The following is a 25,871-nucleotide window of genomic DNA, read 5'->3' as shown; positions in this document are numbered from 1 at the left end:
GTAAGCAACTTTCCACTAAGGGGGTCAAAAAATCCCCATATTTTTCTTGAGTTCTCCCCAAACTTTCCAACGCTCGCAATTTTCCTTCTAGTTCATCATACAGGGAATGTAGATCCGTTTTTGCTCTTCCGGTTACAGCGTTCTTCATCACTAGGCTTAACAAGTCTCTCACATAGATTTGCACAAGTAAATCTTCGCGTCCAAAGCGCTCTCTTAGTTGTTCGATGGCTTTAGGATAATTAGCTGCCGTTGCCGGGAAGCTAAGGACTAGGCGTTCTGCTTTCGATTTGGGTTCCATAGCCTGCAACAGATACTGCATTTTATCTTCATCCGCGATACTTCTGTCGTCGTGGAATTTCTGGAACTGACTCCAAAAAGTCAGGTAATCTTTAGCTTCACCACTGAATGTTTTAAGCTCAATTTTAGGCAATTTAAATTTCCTAGATTCGGAATTATTTGAAAGAGAGGAGGCTTGTATTTCCGCATCTATTTGAGCACACTGTTCTAGAAACTTATCTCGATAATTCTCCGCTTCTTGAAAATCATCACTAAATAATTTTTCTCCACCTTCAGTCTGCAAAATCTGCTGCGATATAGCACTCTGGCATACGTCAAGTCTCTGGAATTTATCACAAAGTTGACACTTCAAAATCGAAAGTATTTTTAAATCTCTTACTTCTTTAGTTAATTCACTTTCGGTTTTCCTTGAGGTTTGCGAAAACGCAATTCTAAGTCCTTTTCTTTGAGCCTTTAAAGCGATCAAATCCATCTTCAAAGTATATTCAAAATCGAAATTCAATATCAAAAGTTCAATCGGAAAATTCTAATTCAAAGCACCCGGTCCCGCCGAGGGTACCACTATGTTACGAAAGAACACAGAAAATATATAAATCAAATATATTCAAAACAGTTCGTTCAGTTGCGGGCCTGCCTCTACCCGAGGCTGGGTGCATTATGAATAAAAACAAAAAAGTTCTTAATAAGTCATTCTTTATTTCCATCAAAACAGTATCACTCTTCCGAGATCAGTTTTTGTTCCGTCTACAAGCAAAAACATTCGAAAACACTCAGCACGCAGGCTGACGTCACAAACAGCAGCGCCTCGCGCCGGTTATTACTTCAGTTCATTTCACAACATCTGTATTTCTACTACGGAATACTAATACTTCAGCAAAGGAAAAAAAAAAAAGAAACAAAAATGCAAATCTCTCTCGAATTACATAAAGTTCCTCAGTAAAATCAACTTCAATACTGAGATAAATCTTGCCTCATTTCAAAGGAATTTACGTCATCCATTGAAACCATAGTAATTAATTCATTGAAATAAATTCACGTTAAATGGCTGCAATCATTGAAAATTAAAATACAAGGTGCGATAATTTAATTACCAAAACAGTCACGTTACGTGATTTAAATGTATCAAAATGGCGTGAATGAATCATGTTTAAACCTGTCTGAGCTAATACATGCATAAATTTCAAACTGTCAGAAGCAGACATTAACTGTTATGAATGAAATTTATATCTGCGCTTACATTGTGGTATAAAAATGAACGACTGAAATTTAGAGCATCATACCAAAATTAATTTTTAATGAAATTTACAGAAGAAGCTACTAAAACGACAGAATTCTTGGAAATACCATGAAAATATATCTAATTTCAAGCATCACTTAAACATGTTTCTAAGAGGTCTGCAAGAAAATATTTCACCGCTGCAATGAATTACTAGACGTAACGATACGATATCCACATTATAAAACATAAATGTTATAATTGCACCAAGTTTCAGATAGTTGTCTCAGATTCTTCTTTACAACAACAGCCTGAAGTTGTGCGAAAGATAATTATTGATGAAAATTAATCGATTCAAAGATCAAAGCAGCTTTTATTGGATTCATTGTTATCATTTAATTATTGCACAACACACAAGCAGAATCTGACTAGCTCCATTCTAATTCTGATTGGGAGCAACATTAAGGATGCTAAACAATCTGTTATATCAACGTCCTCCTGCAATTAACTTGTTGAAAGTTTATTTTATTCCGGAAATATTATTCGAGGGCTATCTGCCTAAGAGAAGGTATGCCTTCGGGGATGACTTTCCGAAGGAAATTTGCTCGTTTACATGTTATACATAGGGAAAACAATGAAAATGCCCATGCAGCTAGTCCATTCGAAGGGACAGGGGTATCGGATGGACCTATCAGTGTTCAATGACTGATAGTTCCGCTGCTGGTGGGCGAACCTCTTGAAAGCAATCTGTAAAAATAAGATTAAGGGTAAAATTTTTATGCTGTCTTGAAATCATGGAAGAAATGCGATTTCACCCATCATGTACTAGCCTGTTCACGCTCAAGACAATGGCTGATGCTATCAGATCCTTTTATTGACGTAATATCTTGCAAATGACCGGAAATTAACTCCCTTTGAATGGATTACGAGGACTGTCATCATCTTTTTCTTCAGAAAAATCATTGCTAGGATACTCATAAGAAAGAAGATAGAAAATGAAATAACTAGAATATCCCTAAAGAATTTTCTTCAAGGTTAACTGAAAATCAATCTCACACTTCATCACTGTAATATCTTGTTATTTAATAAATAAATATAATTATTGTTGAAGTGGCAACGCCATATTTGTATTAAACCGTTACTCAGCTACGTGAGATAGTGTTTTAAAAAGATTAGGATTCTGAAGATTTTTACAGCTAGGAGTAGTATTAAAATTTTGCCACTTAAGAATTTTCGTTAAATTATCTATCTCCGCAAAATAAAAATAAAATTTATGTTCTACTAAGAAGATTGTCTGTTTGTAAATTACTGCAAAATACATTACAGTCTTAATTAATTGGAGGTTCCACCGAGATCCTGGAAATTAGGAGTGCAATTATCAATTTCGATGGTGCTGGTCTCCTAATCCCAGAAATTTTCTGAATTTTTTAGAACAAGTTTGCTAATACTAATCGCCGAGTTTGTTTATTTCAAGGATAAATGGATGTAAGAAGTCTGCCGTTTGAAAGCCAGATTTGAAGCGGATCATTCAAAGGTTATCTTCTGTGCTTCTATAACTTGCGTCCGAGCAAAACTTGTCAAAAATAGGATATTGCTGATCTCTGAAGATAAGATTAACTTTTAGTTTCATTAAAAAAGCTTTTATTGAATTTTAATACTTTGTTTCAGAATTATAGTTTATCGTGTAAGAGTTTTGTTTAAAATAACTGACACTAAAAATATTCATCTTAAATTTATAATTGATATTTGTGGTAAAGAAGTATTTTAAAAATATTATTTATGCTTTACTTTTATTTGTATTGAAATTTTATGTTGATAATTGATATGTGTAAGCCATCCCAGCGTTAAAAAAAACTGCTAGCTGAGTTTTGAATTTGTTGCCAAGCAGGCGCGTGGAAAATAAGTAGCAACGTCAAACTGACGTAGTGTGATTTGATTATACTGCAGAATTGGCAAAAGTCAATTGAGAATTGGCAAAAGGAGAAAAAAACAGGATTTAAAAGTACTAGCAGAAGAGTTAGGTTTAACCGTGAAACATGAATTTAAGATTGCTCAGTTGCATAAACTGATTACTGAAAGTCCCGATTATGATGAGGAGTTTACTCGAGAACTACTGGCTGGTATTAGAAAAGAAAGGGAACGAAAAGAAGAATGAGAAAAGAGAAAGAGAAAAAGAACGCGAAAGAGAAGAAAGAGAAGAAAGAGAAAGGAGAGAAGAACGCGAAAGGGAAGAAAAAGAACGTGAAAGAGAAGAAAGAGAAAGAAGAGAAGAACGCGAAAGGGAAGAAAGAGAAGAAGAACGTGAAAGAGAAGAAAGAGAAAGAAGAGAAAAACGCGAATGGGAAGAAAGAGAAAAAGAACGCGAATGAGAAGGAAGAGAAAAGGAACGCGAAAGAGAAAGAAGAGAAGAACGCGAAAGAGAAGAAATGGAAAGAAAAGAAGAGCGTGAAAGAGAAGAGCGAATTAGAGCCTTTGAGCTACAGAAACTTCAGTTGGAAGCAATGGCTGCAACAGCACAGCCGGTAGAAACTACGCAGTTAGCTGAGCAGCCTTTAAAAATCAGAATTCACGATGTCATGCCACGTTTCAACCCTAAAGAAGATGAAATAAGTTTATTTCTGGTGTTATTTGAGCGTCAAGCTAAAATAATGAATATACCTGCTGAAAATCAAGTGACTCAACTTATTTCATTGCTGCCTCCCGACATTGTTCAACTTATTGCTAGAGAACCAGAAGAGGACGCGAAAAAGTATGAATATGTAAAAGCTTTACTGTTACAACGATTTAAATTAAGTGCGGAAAAATTTCGACAACTATTTAATAAACACCAAAAATCTACTGAAAGTACTTGGTATGATTTCTACTATGAATTAAAGAATTATTTAGAAGGATGGCTTAACGGATTAAACATTAAAACTTTTGAACAGCTAAAAGATCTCATGCTGGTTGATCAAATAAAAAAGCGTACCTCTCCTGATTTCAAAGAACATTTTATGGATCAATGGACAACCATCATTTCACCTACTGAAATGGTTAAGAAAATTGAAGATTTTGAAGATGTGAGAAAAACAATAAAATCGAAATTTTCTGCGAATCAGACTGAGAAAATTAACAAAGGATTATTTAAACCGCGTTATGATAATTTTGTGAAAAAAATAGAGCATCCGTCTCATTTTAAGCATTCTGATAGATGGGATGATTCAAAATACAAGAAAGATCATCAGCAAAACAATCAGTTCCAAAACAGAAACCAAAAAAATTTATATGACAAAAGATATCGACCACGTTGTTTCGAGTGTGGATCATACGAACATTTTAAGCCTCAGTGTCCTCGCTTAAAACCAAATGAAAAGGTAAATTGCGTATCTTCGAATGATGATTTGTTAGAGACATATACAATTAACGGTTTAGTGAATGGGTATGAAATGCCTATTCTTCGAGACGCAGGAGCCACAGTTGATGTTATTTCTCGAAAATACATTGATAACGCAAAATTGACTGGATAACATGTCTGGGTACAATATCTTTTAAATGACCATTTAGTGTGTCTACCGTTAGCGGAAGTTGAAATTAATTGCGAACTTGGTCATATAAAGACAAAGGCAGCTGTTGTTACAAATGATCCCGGGAGATATGTATTGGGCAACAAAACTGCACAATTGTTCAAAAATAAATCATTCTTAAATTTAGAAAAAATAAATGCGGTTTTGACACGATCTCAAGTAAAAAGATCTCATGAAGATGATCGAAGCAGAGAAATTGAAATGGAGAAACTCGAAGAACTGAAGTTTATTGAAAAAAAAATAACTTTGACGCATGCGGTCCTTTACCAATAACACCGAATGGCAATAGATATTTAATTACAGCTATTTGTTTAGCTTCAAAATATCCGGATGCTGTACCTGTTCCTAATATTGGCACAACGTCAGTAATTGAAGCCATGTTAAAAATATTTAGTAGAATGGGTTTCCCGAAAGAAATACAAACTGATCAAGGTACCTCCTTTATGAGCAATCTAGCCATTGAATTTGTTGAAAAATTTGGAATAAAAGTAACTAGAAGCTCAGTACACCATCCGCAGAGCAACCCTGTTGAAAGATTTCACCGAACAATCAAACGAATTTTAAAAGTTCTATGTATCGAAGCAGCCCCTGAGTGGGAGAAGCAAGTTCCAGCAGCTCTACTTGCTTTAAGAACAATAACGCACGAGAGTACGGGATTTACACCTGCAGAATTAGTATATAGTCGAAATCTTAGAACACCTGTAACATTATTATATGAACAATGGATGAATCCTGAAGACGAAGGAAATAATGTTGTTGAATACGTTTTTCAATTGATAAATCGGTTAAAAAGATGCAAAGAGCTGGCTACAGGTAAAATGTTGGAAATGCAAACCAAAAGAAAAGTGTGGTACGATCGTAAAGCTATCAAAAGATAATTCTCTGAAGGGGATTTAGTATTAGTTGTATCAACGAATAAACCAAACAGACTAGCAGTTGAATGGAAAGATCCTGGGAAGGTTGAGAAGAAATTATCCGAAACTAATTATATTATGAGTTTCGAAGGAAAAAATGACTTTAACCAAGTCTACCATGTTAACATGCTAAAACCTTATCATAGACGAGCAGAATCGGTTAACCTTATGATTACAGAAGATCAATCTGAATTTGATGATATGGAGGAAAATTTCCCAACAATTGACTCTGAACCAACATTGTTCGATTTTGAGGACATTAAAGAAAACAATTCCTTAAGTGATAAGCTAAATGAACAACAGATTCAAGAATTGCATGATATGCTGCTGAAGTTTCAAAAATCTTTTCTAATAAACCTGGAAAAACTCATTTAATAACGCATGATATTCAATTGACAGAAAACACCCCAATCCACTGTAAACCATACAGAATGTCTCCTAGACAAACGGATATATTAAAAACAGAAATCGATAAAATGCTTCAGCATAAAATAATTGAAATAGGAAATTAAGATTACACTTCTATGATTTTAGTAGAAGTAGCAGGGAGGGATCCAAGACCTTGTATCGACTATAGAAAATTGAATAAATTGACTAAAACACAATTCTTCCCCTTTCCTAACATCGAACAACGAGTAGAAACGGTAGCAAGCGCAAAATATATAACTCTTTTGGATTTAACAAAGGGATACTGGCAAATACCTTTAACACCTAATGCTCAAAGATTAGCCACTTTTATAAAAGTTTTGGCACATTTAGACCTCTACGGATGCCTTTCGGACTTAAAAATGCACCATTTTCATTAAGAAATGATGGCCGAAATCCTTCACGGTTGTGAAAACTTTGCTGTTCTATATTTAGATGACGTGGCAATCTTTTCAAACACCTGGGAAGAACATCTAAGTCACCTGAAAGCCGTTTTGTCCAAAATAAGGGACGCTGGTTTAACTATTAAACCAATAAAATGTAAATTTGCTCAAGATAGAGTAAAATATCTAGGACATATTGTAGGTCGTGGTATAAGAATGCCAAGTGAAGTGAAAGTAAAAGCTATTCTTGATTTTCCAGTGCCATCCACAAAAAGTCAAGTCAGAGCATTTTTAGGATTAGCGGGATATTATAATCATTACATTCCCATGTTCTCATCTATCGCAGCACCTTTAACAGAAACTTTGAAAGGAAACTTAAAGAAAGGGAAAATAAATTGGATAGAAGAGTGCACAAAAGCATTTGAAGAGCTAAAGGAGAAACTGTCTCAAAGGCCTATACTGCATGCACCTGATTTCAATAAGGAGTTTATTTTGCAAACTGATGCGTCAAACTCTGCTATGGGTGTCAGTTTAGCTCAAAAAGATGAACGAGGCAATGAACATCCCGTATTATACCTCAGTAAGAAGTTTACAAAAACTGAAAAAAAGTACTCTACCACAGAAAAGGAATGCGCCGCCATAATATTTGCTTTAAAGAAACTTCAATGTTATTTAGACGGGCATACTAAATTCCTCATCATGACCGATCATATTCCCTTAGTTTGGCTCAAAAATAATGTGAGTCTAAATCCACGACTTATGAGATGGGCAATAGTACTACAACCCTACAATTACACGATCGTTCATCGAAGTGGTAAAAACCATAAAAATGTAGACGCATTAAGTCGTACTCCCAGGCCATTAAATAATTTGTTTCTCTATATAGATAAAAAATATTTTGTTCCTTCCTCTCTTCCTCAGTGTATGTTATTATGTTATATCTTGTATTTCAATTCTGTATTGTGCTGATATTGTTGTTTTGAAAAGAAAAAAAAAACCCGTAAACTTTAATTTATAAAAATATAAATTAAAGTTTATCTGGAGGGGGAAGAGGTTGTAATATCTTGTTATTTAATAAATAAATATAATTATTGTTGAAGTGGCAACGCCATATTTGTATTAAACCGTTACTCAGCTACACTAGGTATTGTTTTAAAAAGATTAGGATTCTGAAGATTTTTACAGCTAGGAGTAGTATTAAAATTTTGCCACTTAAGAATTTTCGTTAAATTATCTATCTTCATAAAATAAAAATAAAATTTATGTTCTACTAAGAAGATTGTCTGTTTGTAAGTTACTGCAAAATACATTACATCACAATTGTGTCCTGCAGTTCATCAGACTTGCGTCAGCGTTTCACTGAATGCAAAACACCAATTGCGAAAGTCACCCAACATTATGCGGTTTATAACTTCATTGTGTTTCTGTTGTTTCATCCATTCATCAAAAAATGTCACTGTGTTCCTTTTTACTATTTTCAAGATCGCCGAATCGGTATCCTTATACAACATATTTCAGTTCTGTGAAAAGATGAAAATCGAACTGTGTGAGTATCTGGAGTACAGATCCAACTTTGTGTCGCCAATGTGGTTTTAATCACGCAACTCGGAGGCTTTAACGCTCGGAAACTTCGAGATAAAAGGATGTATTAATAGCTTGGTTCAATGGTACGATCTCTGTATGTATCAAAACAGGGATACCCAAATCTTTTTGACCATCTTTGAAATGACGTGGCATCTATGCACACATGCTTGTGATACGCGAAGTTCATCTTACACATCACGCACATTTTTTCAAATTTCAGACAGACTTACTAACAGTTTAAAAGAAAAAGAAAGAAAGTTTTAAGAGAAAAAAAAAGAGTACTAACAGTTTGCTATTCGGTTTTGTATCCGCCATTTACCGTACGAGCATACCAAAGGTCAGAGCAGTTAATACGACTTCGGAAACTCGAATGCTAACTTGCGCAGTTTGGTAGGCACACATAGCGACGAACTTACTTTGCTGGGCCCATCGGCTCCCGCGAGTGCTGACAGTTCTACAGTTACAAATAAAGTCTCACTATTTAATTGCCAGGAAAACGCTTTTTTGCACCTGAAAGCACAAAAGGTTGCTCGAAATCGACGGCTTTTTGTTTGGTTCTTTTACTGCAAATTAATTAGGAATGTGAATTCTTTTACAGCAGTTTTCTCTACAGAGACAAATGAGATGTAAAATCTGTGTCTGAAGTTTTTATATTTTACAATTTACATACAATAAATAATTTAAAAGATTTAACGAGAAACATGAATAGTAAAAATATTAAATAAAACGAAGTTTTATAGCTTAAATTATAATTATTCAGTACAAAAAATACTTTAATATTTCCATCTTTTTTTAAAAAAAGCTTAATAAGGTAATAAGACTTAATAAGAATGCGAGTCAGAACTACGCACTAGGAACGTTACTCGTATCTGCCTTGTTTAATAACATTTTATTAAAAAAATGTACATTTATTAAAAAACTTGTACATTTTCACTTGTACATTTTATTAAAAAAATGTACAAGTGAAAGAAATTGAGGAAAAAAAAGTCATTGAAATTATTCTTTAATTTCATTTAAACAAATACATGAAGAGTCGAATATATGTTTCTTCATTTCTTCATATTTAGACAAATTTTCAAAAGCTAATTTACTGTTAATTATAGAGCATTCAGAAGCTAAAATGTAAATAAAAGTACTAAAAAAGTGCATATTTTTTACAGTAGCTGTTTAAATGTTTTAATATATACATATATTTTCTATTTTGACTTTTATTTGCTTGCTATATAATAACACTTTTAACAAATGTTATGTTTAAGCAACACGATATTTAAAACTTTTTAGCCCGAGTAAAATCAGTTAGCTGTTTGAAGGATGCGGAAGTCTTTCACTAAGAGCTATTTAAAAAGGCAGCTTCTAATTACGTTACACAAAAAGCAGTGAGAGTGTAGGGAGCATATATAAATCACGTTTATTTAATCTCAGATAACACACTTTTATTATTGTTTGTTGCTTTCAGAATTCTAGAAATAAATATCATACGTACTCATATTCTAGAAAATAAGGTACGTGGTTTGAAAGATCTGTGAGCATGATAAGATGATGATTTTATTTTTATTTATAGCAATAATAGATTTATTCTGTTATTGCTATAAACAAAACAATTGCTTTAAAAAAACAATTGTAATAACAGAAGCTATGCATGTTTGAACTTTAACTGACATTTATCTCCACTAAGGAGCATTAGCAATGGCCCCTTAATGCTTAATTTTAATTTGAACATTTTTCCTGTCCATTCTCAAACTTAATCTTTTTCTGCACTGCGTCAGTTCGAGACTAATCCATGTTATATGACTCTTACATATATTAATTATATGACTCTTACATAACGCTCATAATGTAAATGGAACTAAAAGAGCCGATAATAATTTTTCAGCAGTATTGTCCAATCAAATGCACTGGGAACCGAAACTAACTCATTCTGAACTAACATCTCATTCTGAACACAACTAACTTACTTTCTGCACTTCGATCTAGATAGACTGCTGATTGCTGCTTCATTTTTTACCATAAAGCTACCCAAAATATAAACGTTTTGAAATAGGAATAAGTTAGAGGGCCAAGTTTTTTGCGGTCGCAACATGTTTACGGAAATAGTAAATGAATATTTAAACTGCCTCGGATACCAAGTTTTCTTACGATTATGGATCAACATTTCAGCATTCTGCATCATCAACTTATCCTACATCATTTCTTCTAAGTCTGTTTCATAAGATGATAAAATATGGAATTATTGTTATTATTTGCAAATAAATATTTGCAACACATTTTACAAATGAAAGGTGTTAGAAGTAGTTTTAGAATGAGGAGTAATCTCTAATCTTTTCTAAAATATAATTTTTGTAAGACGTTCAGCTTACATAACTTTAATTTGAAACAATATTCTGAAAATACGATTTCACATCTCATTCTATCTTAAATAGCGAATACCAGTCCATGTAGCAATCTTTGATGTTTCAAGTAAATAAATATCCAAATTCTTCTTTTAATATTGATTAGTTATTATAGCACGAGCAGCAGCGAAGTACTGGCATACTGCATACAAAAGCAATGTTTCTTTCCATAAAACTGTAATACAATTAAAATTTTTGATAATACTTACAGTCTGAAATTATAGCTGCATCAGATACTAAAAGTTTAAAATTTTCAGAGAATTTGTTTTTCATGCGCAGTTGTTCTTTTTTTGGGGCACTAATAAATGTGTCGCGCAATAAACATTTAATGCGCGAAACGAAAAAAAATTATTTTACTACAGGAATAATGACACCAAAGTAAGTAAATAAACAAATTAAAAAAATCTGAAAAGTTTCAGATTTTAAATTACGTCCAAAGTGGCGTTTTATTTTAACGTTTTGTGTGTTACATTATTTTATTAAATATCAAGTTCTTCACACTTAAACCATAAAATTAAGTTTAACAGCAATATCGCAAAATGATTTTTAAATAAGCATATCTGTTGAATTTCCGATACAGAGTCTCGCGCGCTGGAGATAAAAATGTTTTTTCTGTACAACGTGGATATTGCTTGCTTTGAAATCCTTGAGTTTGTTAATCAAAAATTCGTTAAAGTTTTACAAAATATTAAATCGATAATAAAACAAATTCCAAATTCAAATTAGGGCTTCCACATGCCCATATTCTATGGAAGATTACGTTATTCAAATTTATCGCTGTTTTATCACAATGTGAGAAACATACATGCATTCATGCAGATTCTTCATTATTTAATTTCTTTAAATATAATACAGGGCGATAATATTTGGTGGCAACAATTTGAAAAGTGAATCGGACATTTATAGTGAACCAACGCAAAATACCAAAACGAAAATAATAGTCCTTCAGGGCAAATTGCTCCTTTGGAGTAATGAATATAAACAAAGTGCTGTACGTTTTTCTTTGTTTTATAACGTTAAGAAATTTAAAAAGGGGAATTAGATATTAACTTTTATCAGATATATTAATTTAAATTTTATAAACGACATAATATTAAAAAAAAACTTGAATAATTTTTGAGCTACAGTTGCTGAAATAACAATAATCCTCTCCTTCTCTGCAAAAAGTATTTTTAGTAAATGGCAAACGAAAACTGAGTTTTCGTTTAAATAACATCCTGCATTAAATATACAGTTATAATTCTGCATTTTTGTATATCTGGCTTTCACTTTGTTCATGTTGATGCTGTGTTTTCTCTTCCTGAAGGTTTATATGATATTTTTTCGTCGGGATATTTTCAACAGGCGCCAGTTTAAACAGGCATTTATTTCCATTACAGTCAGATAAAAACTAGAAGAGTTATTATAAACTTAAATAAACTGCAAAATAAAAAATATGGAGGTAAAAATAGCAGAAGGGTAAAACAAAAAGGGGAAAGCAGGAGGGTGTAAAATGAAGTATTAAAATTGCTGAATTTCAACGATTAGATTAAAAATAGTTGTGCAACTGAGTAAGAATTTGAGATAAAATTTTATATAAAAATATAGTTTGTAACATTTTACCGATAAGGAAATTAAATTTAAAGATTAAGTGTTTATTTTGTTCCATTTTAAAGACACTGTATCTCTAAAAACGTTTAATAACTTCGCTAATAATTGATGAACTTGAAATGTACTTCTGGATTTTGAAAACGAAGGATGTCGTAAACAATATGAAATTTTGTTGACACAAAAGCCGTCATAGTTGTTGATAGAAGTGAATATTTGCCAAAATTTGTGTGTTTAGCTTCCTGAATAATAAGAGTGAAAATATTTGTGTCTGATACCTATTACTATTATATCACCTAATAAAAATATTTTGGCCACCTAATGAAAGTGCTTAGGTCTTTAACATACATCGAAAGGGATGTTGCTACGTGTTTTTTATTTTATTTTTAAATATTAGTACTTTATTTCAAATCTACTTTCACGATGAATATTACTTCCTTAGCAGCATACAGGTTTTATGAAATGTAAATAATTTCCATACATTAAATCTTTTAGTATCTTCTTTTTCAGTATCTTGACTTAAAACAAATACTGTTCATAAAAAATAGATGACTAAATATAAAAATTTTTATTTTCTGTTATAAATATTTATTTGTATTTCTATGGATACATTTTTATTTTTATTTCATATTTTTGCTTCCTTTTGCAGAGAATTTTAAAAGAATTGATTAGGAAACCACTAAATTTGGATGGAAGTTTTTGAAAACTGAGAAAAATGCAAGTTAATTTATTAGGTGAAATTCAGTTTCTTATAGTTTAAGCAGTTAAACCTTTTAGATTGCCATGCATATTTTTCTCCTGTCTTTAGCTTTCAGTACGAGTACACAAAGTAAATACAGCATAAATAAATCAACTGAAATTTTGACTTCTGATAATGATCAGAAGTCAAACTTCAACAAAACAAAGTACAAAACTAGATTAACTAATAAAACTAACAAAACTTGCTTCCGCTTCTGCCAGATTTAACAAACAAGTGTGGATTAAATGATTTAAGTTTCAAAAGATTAAATTCAGACTTTTTTGCATGATTGCTACTTAAATTTTCAAAAAGGGAAACCTTACTAATTGGTAGCGACAGCGCTAACCCTAGACATAACAGAGAAGCTGACAAACCTTGACTCCTAAACTTAGATTTTTACTCCTATTTAAATCTCTGATTTACATATTCAGGCGGAGGGCTTAGTGCCATTTCGTCCATTTTTGATTGCCCCTCAGCTCAAAATAGTGCCGATTCATCCGCTACCTTTTCTCATCGATTCTTTTTCCCGTTTCAACGAAAAGCCATTTTCTGATACAACGAACACTTGCTTCGGTCAATTAAAACGGTTTAGACGACGTCATATTTCGTAAATATTTTTCCACTACAATTTCTTACTTTATTCTGTGCGGAATATTGAATTGCAAGTATGTTATAACATGTCTATCTAAAACTAGTTTTGTTATATAGTGCCTTTTTTCCCTTTTTTACATTTTACGTATTTTAAAGAAATAGAACGACGGTTCCATTTCTCTAAAAAATAAAAATGCCATAAATTTATAATTAAGATTAATGTAAATGCTTATTAAAAGTATACTGCGCTCTCTTTAAACGAACTGGAAGTCTTTTTAAACTCTGGAAGTGGCAGGTTTAGAAAGGTGATGTTTAGTATTAATGCTTATTTATGTTCTCAAAAATATCGGTTTCTTACAAAACTGTCGCTTTAGGGAGATAGTCGCCTCTAGAGGGTTCACTGTAATTATTTTCTAATACATAATGGAATTACTAAACTAATGAAAAATAAATGGCTGTCTACTCTAATAGATATGTAACATTAAGTTTCTAGTAGACAATAATGCAATTTAGAATTCAAATTTACGGATTTTTATAACTAAAGCTAGACTTAAATTTTGCATTGATGATAGCGGTATCTTAAAACTTTGAGTTAGAGTAAGTTCATTAGGAGCTTTTTTTTTATTAAATCTCTATTTCATGTGAGAAATGAAGTTATGGGCTTTCTTCTTCCTTCTTGCAATGCATCCTCTTCAAAATTTGTTATTAAAGGTTCAGTGCAATGAATTTCTCGATAAATCCAGTGTTTCCTGCTCTTTTAAAATTTTGTTTTTAATGTTTATGATTCACCGTCATATACTGGATAACCACGTTTGCTTTCAATACATTCAGATTTCTAAAAAGTCATGATTACGCTTTCAACGGACATTCATGAAAAATTAAAAGGCAAATTTAGAATAATCATACGTAACTGCATAAATAACTTCATTTCTCTCCTGTGTATCGCTCTGAAATTACTTCACAGCAACTGGCATATTACTTAGACCGCTAAGCATAACAAACGAATGGGCATTTACTACGTAATGTCCCTTGTCTTATGAAGTATTTCTCCCGCTTTCCTAGCATGCCTGCGTAGTGTGGTGGTCTGCACGCTGGTCGCGTATTTCAGAGTTCCGTGCTTCGATTCCCGCGTTGCTCATTTTAGATCTTGCCTGCTTCCAAAAATTACCTAATGTTTCTGCAGTCTCAGCAAATGTTTGAAAAGGCGATGAATCTGGAAAAAATCATCCTTTCTTTAGTAGAAGGTATTAATCAGGGGAATGGAGGATATTAGCAGATCAATCGGCAAAATTTGGACAACATGATCAAACGAGAGAGGATGAATTGGGAAATATCCTTGGTGGCGTATATCAAAGAATTATATCAAAGAATATTATCAAGGAATATTTAATCATATAGTCTACAGACAAAGGCCGTATATGGATTCCATTCAGAATTTTGGGAAATTACATAATAAAAAGGGATTTTCGTTCACACGGCATGAAATATGGGTACCATATATTCACTGAAACATAGGTGTGAGGTGAGGAGTTTTAAATCATGTTATACTGAAGCTGCGTAAAAGGATGGCTTTGAGCAATTTCTTTACCATGTTAAATCGAAATCTGTTTTCACAGAATAATGTACTAGGTGAGAACACTTCATAATAATTGCAGTAGATTATTAAATATAGAAGCCGTTATAGAAGCTCTGCGTGATTTACACATTCTTATGATTAAAAACAATTGTTAATTCTTCTTTTTTTAAAGATATTTATAACATATCATTGATGTACAAGAACTGTTTCCTTTTTAAAGAAGAGATATCTATGACTTTGAAATCGATAGAATTTTATATATGAAGCTTACACCAGTCTAAGATTAACGTTTTGCCTGATGTCATATTTTATATTGGCTTGTATCTTTTATATATGTATTTTTGTTCGGTTCAAAAGTAGTTTCTCTTCCTTGTTTTACAGTCAATTGGTCAATACAGTCAGAATTTGCCTATCGTGACCAAATGATCAGAAAGAGAAAAAAAAGTTATTTAGATCGCTAATATATTTCTTAAAGTATTAATAATAAAATACAACACTTGGCAGTTCATGATGAATTTGTTTCCAACGGTTTTTAACTACTGAGCGAGTGAATGTATGTTTTAAAAATAAATTCTCTACTTTTCCACACGTATCATACAAGTACATCTTTCGCAAGTACTTTTCTGAATACGAAACTAATACAGCAGAATGATATTTGTGTCTTTTATACTTGTTTGTAGAAAATATGCGTACAGATATTGAAAATCAGAATGATTTGGGTAAAAATTTTCTGTTATGTTTTCTGACAATACGATCTTTACTTTGAAATCCATACTTTAGGTTAATCTGCCTATTACAATATTTGCCGTTATCTATCTCATTTTCACAGATATTCTAACAATTACAAGATAAGATATAAAACATCTTCCAGACTTATTTGTAAAGATTTTCCGACATTTTATTACCAAAGTTCACAATCTGATTACCATTTTCCTTTATTACACTGTTCAGATACTAACGTTGCAGATACCGGTGAATGATTGTTAGTTATCATGAACAGATCTTGTGGTAGAATACAAGGAGGGAATACCTCTCGGCCTCTTATCGAAAAAGCTTCTTTCTTAAAATAGCAATAGTTAACTCATCTGGTTACTGTTGAGAAGTCTTAATAAGGATGGCTAACATATCCATTGAGGGTGTATCACTGTATTACATGTGTAACAACATGAAATGAATGATTTATACTGGGCAATCGCACAGAAACACATCTTTCTGAACAACAGGCCTAAAATTCTGAACAACAGGCCTAAAAAGTTTCTTCATTTTACACACTTAATGAGTTATCGAGAAGATGAGTCAATCTTGTACGATCTTGGAAAACATGTTATGATAACAGTGACTTCTCTCTTTCTCTGTCGAAGACTCTCAGCAGCAATCTGGCTAATACAATCGATTGGCTGTATGTCTCTATCTTTTTTCCCGTAAAGCTCAATAGAACAAGGAAGATTTTATTAACGGAAATGCCAAATAGTTACGAAAGATTTTTATGTTCTTCGGATTCATACGTTACTAAAATAACTGTCCTTTTCTGAAATGTCAATCTTGATCGTCGATTTGATTAGGAATTATTGCTTCTGTTTGCTGCGCTAATGCTTTTCTTTTGGCAGTGTCAATATGGCCTGTAAACAAAAAAAATTAATTTTCCTATTTCTTTAGAATACATAAAACACATTTATGACGTAAAAACTGAGAAATTACGTAATGTAAAATGGTAATAAAATACAAACAGAACTATTAGGTTTGTCAGCGCAAACCTGGCTTTTTTTATACTCTCAGAAAGGCTGAATACTCAAGTTTAGTTTCTTTACGCGTAAAGCGAAATATACACTTCATTCCAGTGTATCAAACAGTTTAATGGAAAGGTGAACTCGAAGGAAAATTTTACTTGTTCTGTTAGTGACACGGAGTAACTTATTTTCAGAAATTTGAGGTGTTATCAGATTATATTGCAGATGTAACTGAAAGTCATCAGAAGAACGGAATCAATGATCGGGCATACAAAAAAGCTCAACAGTCAAAACTTGGATGGTGTCATTGAAAGAAGTGTCTTAATAAGATGTACTAAATCACAGAAATAGTTTTTTAGATCTTGATTCATGGCTGGAAAGAGTTAAAAGAGTTACAGTTGCAAAGTATTATGAATGCATCTAAAACGAATTCAACTGAATATTCTAAACAAACACATAAGTGGACATTTTCAACCGATTAATTGTAGTGAAAGTACTTTATTCAGGTTAGTAGCCGTAAGAAACACCACAAATGGTTCGATGTCTTCTGGAAGAAAATATGCCGAACTGGTTGCCTTGTTATCACAGATGTTGATTATCACAGATTATTTCATGAATTTGCAAGACTCAATATTCTTCAAACTTTTAAAATCTATTTGGCCGAACAAGAGATTTTATTACGAACTCACCATGCTTACACAGTTTGGATCATCCCCCTTTGATTTTCGAATGCTTCGTTGGATTGAGGACTAAATTTCGCAATATGCGATAAGGGGCTGTTTGTCTGAAATGTATTTTACATGTTGTGTTTGCATGTTATAAACGACTGTAATTCAAATGCGATTTTTTGACATGTTCACTTTACTTGAGAGATGACAGTGCCATCAGAGGAGAAGTCTGTACCTTTTATGCAGTATTGATACTCAGTATACCTTCTACAATCAAGTGAAAAATCAATTTTAAAAAGAGCCACGTCTGCGCCGACAGCTTCAATATATTTATAAATACACAAAATAAATTATGAGTTCTATAGTTCTTTATGCTTATAAAATAGTAGATGTTAATTACTCGTTAATTAAATGTATTCTTGCAAATATTTGTTTGAAAATTCTTTGAATTATTAATGCTTATTTCCTAAAATTTAAGTAAATACTATTTAAATCATACAGAAACGTAGACAGAAGAATGAGACATTGATTTGATATTAAGTGTTTATAGAAGCTATAGCATACTATTTATTAAAGCAGAAGTTGCAGGCCAAAAGTTTTATTCAGTTTCAAATCAAATGCATGAAAAGGAATTCTTGAAAGAGTTCTTAATAACTTTATGCTAACTGATAGTTTAAACAAAGCAAAAAAAAAAAAAGTAGTAGAATTAACAGTGCTTGTTTTCTTATCCACTGATAAAAAATGCGGAAATTTTTTTTGATGCAGCATTTATGGATTTAATTATAATATATTAATTTAATATAGATAAATGTATTAATATTTCAGTATATTAAAATATACATATTTATGCTGATATATATACTATATATAATTTACATATCTATATAATTTATATACTTTATATGTTTAATTTTCGTATTAATATTAATTATATTATATTAAAATGTATATTAATATTTTATAAATTAAAATAACCATTAATTATACTTACAGATATTGGTTCCTAACAGAAATGATGCAGGAAACACATTGTAGTTGTTCTTCATAATGTGTTAGGAACTGTATATCATTATTATAGTATATCACTACGTTTTCACGCATACATTTAGTAAATGAAAATGCATACAGATATAAATACACATTTTACACTACTCAAACTTCTAAATTTGAAATAAGTTGAGTATTTTGAGTTAGTATAACACTGGCTGGATATTTTACGTTACTATTCTAGAAAATCTGGTAGAACAGTTAATTCTTTCACGTGCAGAATCGGTTAGATATTTCGAGTTAGTACAAAAATGGATTTTTATATTGATAATTTCATAAGGTATGTTAGGAGGGTGAGCAGGAATATGAAGCCTAGTATCTCCTAAGTTTTAGCTTTCAATGGGAAAAATGCCGATGTGCATAAAATTTGCATAAAATTCCGAAGCATAAAGCGAACTCTGAAAGGGTGACTGGTTTTCTAAAACTCGAATACGAAAGGGCAGGCACTAGAAAACAACTGGTTTTCTAAAACTGAGATGGATAACTTTCTAAGTATGAGGACTGATAATGCCATGATTCTTCTTAAAATGATGATTGCAACAGTTTTTATTAAAAAATATATTTTCTGTTTTATGTGATAAAATATTAAACTACTAATAGATTAACTAGATCATCAGATTTTGTTTAGTCCAAAGGGATAATTTGCCCTGAAGGACTATTAATTTCGTTTTCGCATTTGCATTGAAAACTTTAAAAGGCTGTATCACTTTTCAAATTGTTGCCACCATATATTATCGACCTGTTTTATATTTAAAGAAATTAAATCATGAAGAATCTGCATAAATATTTCTCGCATTGTGATAAAATAACGGTACCTAGAGCCATCAAAATTTGAATAACAAAATCTTCCATAAAAAATGGGTATGTGGAAGCCCTAATTTGAATTTGAAATTTGTTTTATTTTCGATTTCAGACTCTGTAACGCTTCAACGAACTTCTGATTAAAAATTTCAATGATTTCAAAGCGAGCAATGCCAACACTGTACGAAGAAAACATTTTTATCTCCATTGCGCGAGACTGTATCGAAAATTCTAAAGTTATGCTCATTTTAAAATTAATTTGCGATATTTCTGTTGAACTGAATTTTTATAGTTACGTACCTTTATTTATTAAATTACCTTTATTTATTAAATATCATATACGTAGAACATGATATTTAATAACGAAAAGACACAAAAAGTTAAAAAAACGACCCTTTGGACGTAATTTAAAAATCTGAAACATTTCAGATTTTGGTAAATTATAATTTGGATTATATTTCTTTCCTGCACTTTTTAATTGCTCTGGATTACTCATGAATTTTTGGATGAGTGAATGCTGTTCTCGATATTAACCGAGTAAACGTAGAATTAATCGTACTATGTTAGTTTTCAATATAAAATAAAAGCCGCTTGAAAAAAAAATACAAAAAAAAAAAAAAAAAAAAAGATGCCAAATTTCAAAACGCGAAAATATGTAAATTCGTGGTATATCTTAGAAAATTTTGAAAAAATCTGAAATGTTTCAGATTTTAAATTACGTCCAAAGGGGGCGTTTTTTTAACGTTTTGAGTGTTACCTTTATTTATTAAATATCATGTTCTTTGCACTTAAACCATAAAATTCAGTTCAAGAGCAATATCGCAAAATAATGTTAAATTAAGCATATCTTTAGAATTTCCGATATACACAGTCTCGCGAGCTGGAGATAAAAGTATTTTTTTTCTATATAACGTTGCCATTTCTCGCTTTTAAAGCATTGAGTTTGTAAATCAAAAATTCGTTAAAGTTTTACAAAATATAAAATCTATAATAAAACAAATTCCAAATTTGGGATTTCAGATGCCCATATTCGCAGTAGGATTTCGTCATTCAAAATTCGATGGCTCTATGTACCATTGTTTTATCACAATGCGAGAAATAGACAATCATTTATGCAGATTTTTCATTATTTAATTTCTTCAAATATAATGCAGGACTCTAACATTTTGTGGCAACAGTTTGAAAAGTGAACCGACGTTTATGAGTCTGACGCAAAATCACAAAACGTAAACAATAGTCCTTCAGGGACAAAGCCCCTTTGGACTAACAATATTGATGCTGAATAATTAAGAACAGTAGAATATAAAACAAATATAGTTTCTTTAAAGAAAATATCTCAGTACATCCAGTGTCTATAATATAATATAGAAGCAACACATCTAGGATGTCGGAGCCCTTGCTTTATACCATTATTCGTCACTTGTTTTGAATAAAATATAGTTACTGTCTTGATTGGGAGTTTCAACTTTCTTAGTCATATGTATGATTTTCATCTATCTACTGTTAGTTTAGTACAAAATCAGTATATGTTGAGGAAAATATGCCCAGAATTATTTGTTTTTTCTTAAATGTTCCAATTACAGACTTTCGAAATCTTTTAACGCCACCTGTTAGTAATCGAAGGATCTAAATGATCTAAGTTTCTGCTTTTTACGATAACTTCCTTTTCTCGAGACGAGAAACCACTTATATTCTGGAACATTCCCCAAACACACTTCTCATCTTTCGCAATTTTTTTTTCCTTTCTACTTGCGGAATTCAATACAAGCTGAAGGTTCCAGAAATGAAAAAGGAAATGGAATTCTTCCCTGAAAACCTGTCTCCAGTGCTAAATAAAGTCGGAAATGATTTTCTTCAGATATAAGTAAAATGTAAATTTAATAAAAAGTGTTTAGATAATTTCCTTTGAGCGGAACAAAAAACTGAAATATTAAAGTAGTTTCTGTTTAAAGAACATTTTCGATCGTGCTAAATCTGATAACTGCTTATATCGTCATAAGTTGTTCATATTAAGGTATTTCTTACGCCTTCTTAGCATTCCTTCATAGCGTCCGCAAGCTGGTAGCGTATTCCAGAGGTACGTGGTTCGATTCCCGGCGAGGGCATTGCTCATTTTTCAAGTCTCCTGCTTCCAAAAATTACCTAATGTCTCTACAATATTAATGATAATTATGTTTTGTAGAGAGGATCCAAAATTTCACATGACTTTGAAAATTATTGCTTTTTTTGTGGAATGTATATTCTCAAAGATTCCTAGAATTTATATTCCTAGAATATTTTATAATTAGAGTAAAACGTTCACGTTTCTTCTTAAATGTACAGAAGAAAATGAATCGCCATAAATGCCCGATATTTGAGGTAGCTGAAGTTTATCCCTCTGTCCCAAATTAGTTGCTACATTTGGATACTTTTGTACTGAAGATTGATACTTTGATACTGAAGATTTTATGATTTCGTTTGAACATTTTCCAGAAATTTCGGCGTGGTACGCTATCAATTAACAACATTTACTTACCAAGCATTCCGTCCTTAAATCAGTGCTATATTAGTTTCAAAAATTCAGGGTTCGAACACCATTAAGCGACTCCCTATTTTGTAAGAACTCTTAAGAATCCTTTTATCAGTAATCCTATAAAATTGTCTTCTAGCTAATGAACTGCGAATTCACTGATTTGTCTCGTGGATACCAGCCAGTCTCCCTTAGAAAATCCTCTACGAAGGCATTCCTTCCCTCAGGCAGATCTTAATAACATAGGCATGATCTTTCTGTTATACTGGCGGTAGTGTCCTTACAAAATGGGGCGTGGCTTGAGCGTGCTAATCCTGTAAATTGCTTTGAAAAATTGTCCCAAAATAAGTGCTACATTTGTGGAAAGTAAAAATTGAGAATGAAAGCTTAGTATACAGCGTTATAATTCATTGTAGTACACTGGTATAATTTTACTGATGTCAATCTATTAAACTGCATCGAAAGTTATTTATGAGTCCACTTACTTGAAATGTAGCAACTAATAATATTAGTTGTAGTATTTTGGATAGTATTTTTGTAGAATAGTTGTAGTATTTTGGATACTGAAATACTGTGATGCTCATCAAGATGCAGTAAGAAACCCTATTTACATACGTTATGATATAACTAGGTTAACATATATTTGTATTTAATATAAACCTATGTATATGTTAATATCTTATGCTATGATAAAAATTCTGTCTGTGAATATTGAATCATGATGTGTTAAAATATTTTGTTTACATGTATGGTAGCATAAATAGAATATTTTAGGAAAAATATTAATAATTACGCTTTAATGGGATCAATTAAAAATTATTAATGAATTCTCTTTTACCCAAAATGCAAGTATTAATTACCAAAATGCATTTGAAATATTATCCTGATCAGTAAACTCATTCTCATATAACTCTTAAAAATTTGTTATGCATTTATATGCAAACTTATCCAGTTTTGCATATAAATGCATGAAACATTTTATAATTAGTTTTCTACAATATAATGGACTTTTCATTAATTAGAATTGTTTGGTCTACAAAGACTACATAAAAAGTTAGGCATTATATTTTCCCAAGTTTCCCATTTCTGATATTATCTCCACAAAATACTTTTTCGAAATTTTAGAAACATTCTAATAGGAAGTACATGTCAAGAATCAGACAACCTATATATTTATATCGATTATTACGTCCGCAGTATTCTCGATATGATTATTAAAAAAATTTCATTTCAGCATTCATCTAATTACACATACAGATAACTAGTTACTGAAAATGTACTAATAATTGAAATCCTTTGACGTTTTCTACGTAAAGTAACACCTGTAGGTAAAAATTAAAACGTTTGCATTTATACTATGGAGTTCGTGGAATATTTATCGATACAAAAACATAAACATACTTTTAAGTTTTATAAATTTTGATTTTACTTTTTTAAAAACTGACACCTTCTTAACCTCTTTTAAACAGATTCGATACAACATAATCACCAATCTTACATACTCACCAATACGTACCAACGTATTTCCTGTTTCCGCACATGTATGCATACGTATGCGCAGAACAAAAAACGTAAATAATGAATAAGAATAAATCGCAAAAGGTTTTTAAACTATGAAAAATTTTGGTAAATAAATAACGAACTTATCATGTATTTAAATCATAATTAATTTTTTAAAATTCTGCTGTAAATAATAAATAAGAATAAACTAAAAAGGTTTTAAACTCTAAAACATAAAGTAAATAAATAAAGAACTAATTATATATTTAAATAATAATTAGCCCATAGTGCGTTAGCCCAGAAGGGCTATTAATTTAGTTTTGGCACTTTGCGTTGGTTCACTATAAATGTCGGTTCACTTTTCAAATTGTTGCCATCAAATATTAGAGCCCTGTCATTTAAAGAAATTAAATAATGAAGAATCTGCATAAATGTATGTATATTTCTCGCATTGTGATAAAACAACGGTACCTAGAGCCATCAAAATTTGAATAACAAAATCTTCCGTAGAATATGGGCATGAGGAAGCCCTAATTTGAATTTAAAATTTGTTTTATTATCGTTTTCATATTTTGTAACACTTTAACGAATGTTTTATTAACAAACTCAATGATTTCAAAGCGAGCAATGGCAACACTGTACACACACACGCAAAAAAAAAAAAAAAAAAAAAAAAAAAAAACTTTTTCTCCAGCGCACGAGAGTGTGTATCGGAAATTCCAAATATATGCTCATTTATGGTTTAAGTGCGAAGAACATGATATTTAATAAATAAAGGTAACACACAAAACGTTAAAAAAAGCCCCCTTGGGCGTAATGCAAAATTTGAAAGCTTTCAGATTTTATGTTTATCTTTTTTATATTTTAAATTCTGAATTCTGAATTTTCTTTGTTTATCAACCATTTTATGGAATATGGATATTTATGAGTCGGAAGTAAAATGTAGCAATATAGTTTACAACCAAAATGCTAAAAATTATGTTATCTTTAGGATAACGTTAACATTTTAAAAATGAGATCACACGTTTGGGTTTCTAAAACTGTATATGATCTTTATGAGTGACCATACTTGACCTCAGTAAGAACCGCAAACTTAAATTCAGGAAAGCCGCAACTATAATTTCCAAAAGCCCCTAGTCCATATTTACATCATTTTAAAGTGCTGAAACAGGTTTAAAATATATAGAAACTTCTGGTAACATGGTAAAAAGAAATAAAATAAAATAAATATTTTATTTTGGTCACTGAACAGTTTTTAGTTTACCATATTTCATACATATATTTTATCTGCATAACAGCCGCACTATCCGCATCACCACTATTATATAACTTACATTAAAAAAATGCATTTTTAAATACGGTTATTTCTTAGCGTTCATTTGTAATATATTTCTGGATACATGTATTAAAATAATTTGCAATAAGTTCGTGCAAAGCATTTAAATTTATTCCTAAAGTCCATGGTGTGAGCGGTTTTAATGCAAATTACATTTGTAAAGGAAAAACCTAATTAAAGATAATTTCTTAATATTTTCGTAAAAAATCTCAATTTATGAAGTTTAAACTGCAAATTTTTCTGTCCTGATACTTTTCCCATTTTAATTGAAAATCATTCTTATTTTTATACATTTCTCCTTAAAAAACTAATTTTAAAATGCAATTCCTACATGGTAAAAAAAAAGTTCTTTCTTTACAGGCAAAAGTTTTGTAAAGTTACAGAAATCAAAAAGTTACAGAAGAATTTCCTGTAATGGTAACAGGTTGAAAGCAAACTGTAGCGGTAACAGCTAATTTGCTTGTAGCATTACAGATAATGTTTCAGTAGCCGCGCGGAAGAATCACGTGACTGACTGGAAATTAACCAATCAGGAGAAAAGTGTTTGAAAGCTAGTTGCAGAAAAAAACATGGCTGAATGCATGTTGGTTGTATAGCGCAGGTAAGTAAGAAAATGTTTACAATTACTGCTTGAAATATTTTTTGTTCATTTTATGCAGATTATTCTCATGCACTTTGCACTGTTATATGTAGTGAGTAAGTATTTAAACGTTTAAGCTTTGCGATTAATTAATATCAGTGTTCGTAATGTCTAATGAGTTGAAAGAGTGCAAAATATTTATTCCAAATGCAGATCTAATAGTAGTATTTTGTCATTGTGCATCCGATAAATTACGCCTTAAATTGCCCGTATTATTATTTAAAACTAATTATTCCAAAATTTAATCACTGTTTGTGGTATTTAATTAAAATGGTAATGTGGTTGTTGAAAACAAAACTAATCATGTTAGCGTTCTTTTCCAATCGTCTGACCAAAGAACGTTTGACATCTTTTTCCCAGCAGGCCTTGCGAGAAAC

The 25,871-nt window shown here is 31.4% G+C and overlaps 1 protein-coding gene across 4 annotated transcripts in view; it reads right to left on the bottom strand.

Moving 5' to 3' along the window:
* LOC118199645 (QRFP-like peptide receptor) overlaps positions 1 to 25,871 on the bottom strand; it is a 475,922-nt gene that overhangs the window by 26,953 nt on the left and 423,098 nt on the right. The window contains exon 7 of one of the 4 annotated variants that reach the window (XM_085815860.1): positions 12,979 to 16,885. The exons of the other annotated variants lie outside the window; for them this stretch is intronic. Coding sequence (XP_085671986.1) covers positions 16,803 to 16,885 — 83 coding nt within the window. The 3' untranslated portion in view covers positions 12,979 to 16,802. Of the gene's footprint in view, positions 1 to 12,978; positions 16,886 to 25,871 lie in introns of those variants that run through there. 4 annotated transcript variants of the gene reach the window in all.

Source organism: Stegodyphus dumicola, chromosome 4, assembly GCF_044657685.1.
Source record: "Stegodyphus dumicola isolate Sdum_Otavi_A_Nest chromosome 4, ASM4465768v1".
Lineage (NCBI taxonomy): Eukaryota > Metazoa > Arthropoda > Arachnida > Araneae > Eresidae > Stegodyphus > Stegodyphus dumicola.
Note: the sequence above shows the minus strand (reverse complement) of the source record. Positions and strands in the feature narration are given on the sequence as shown.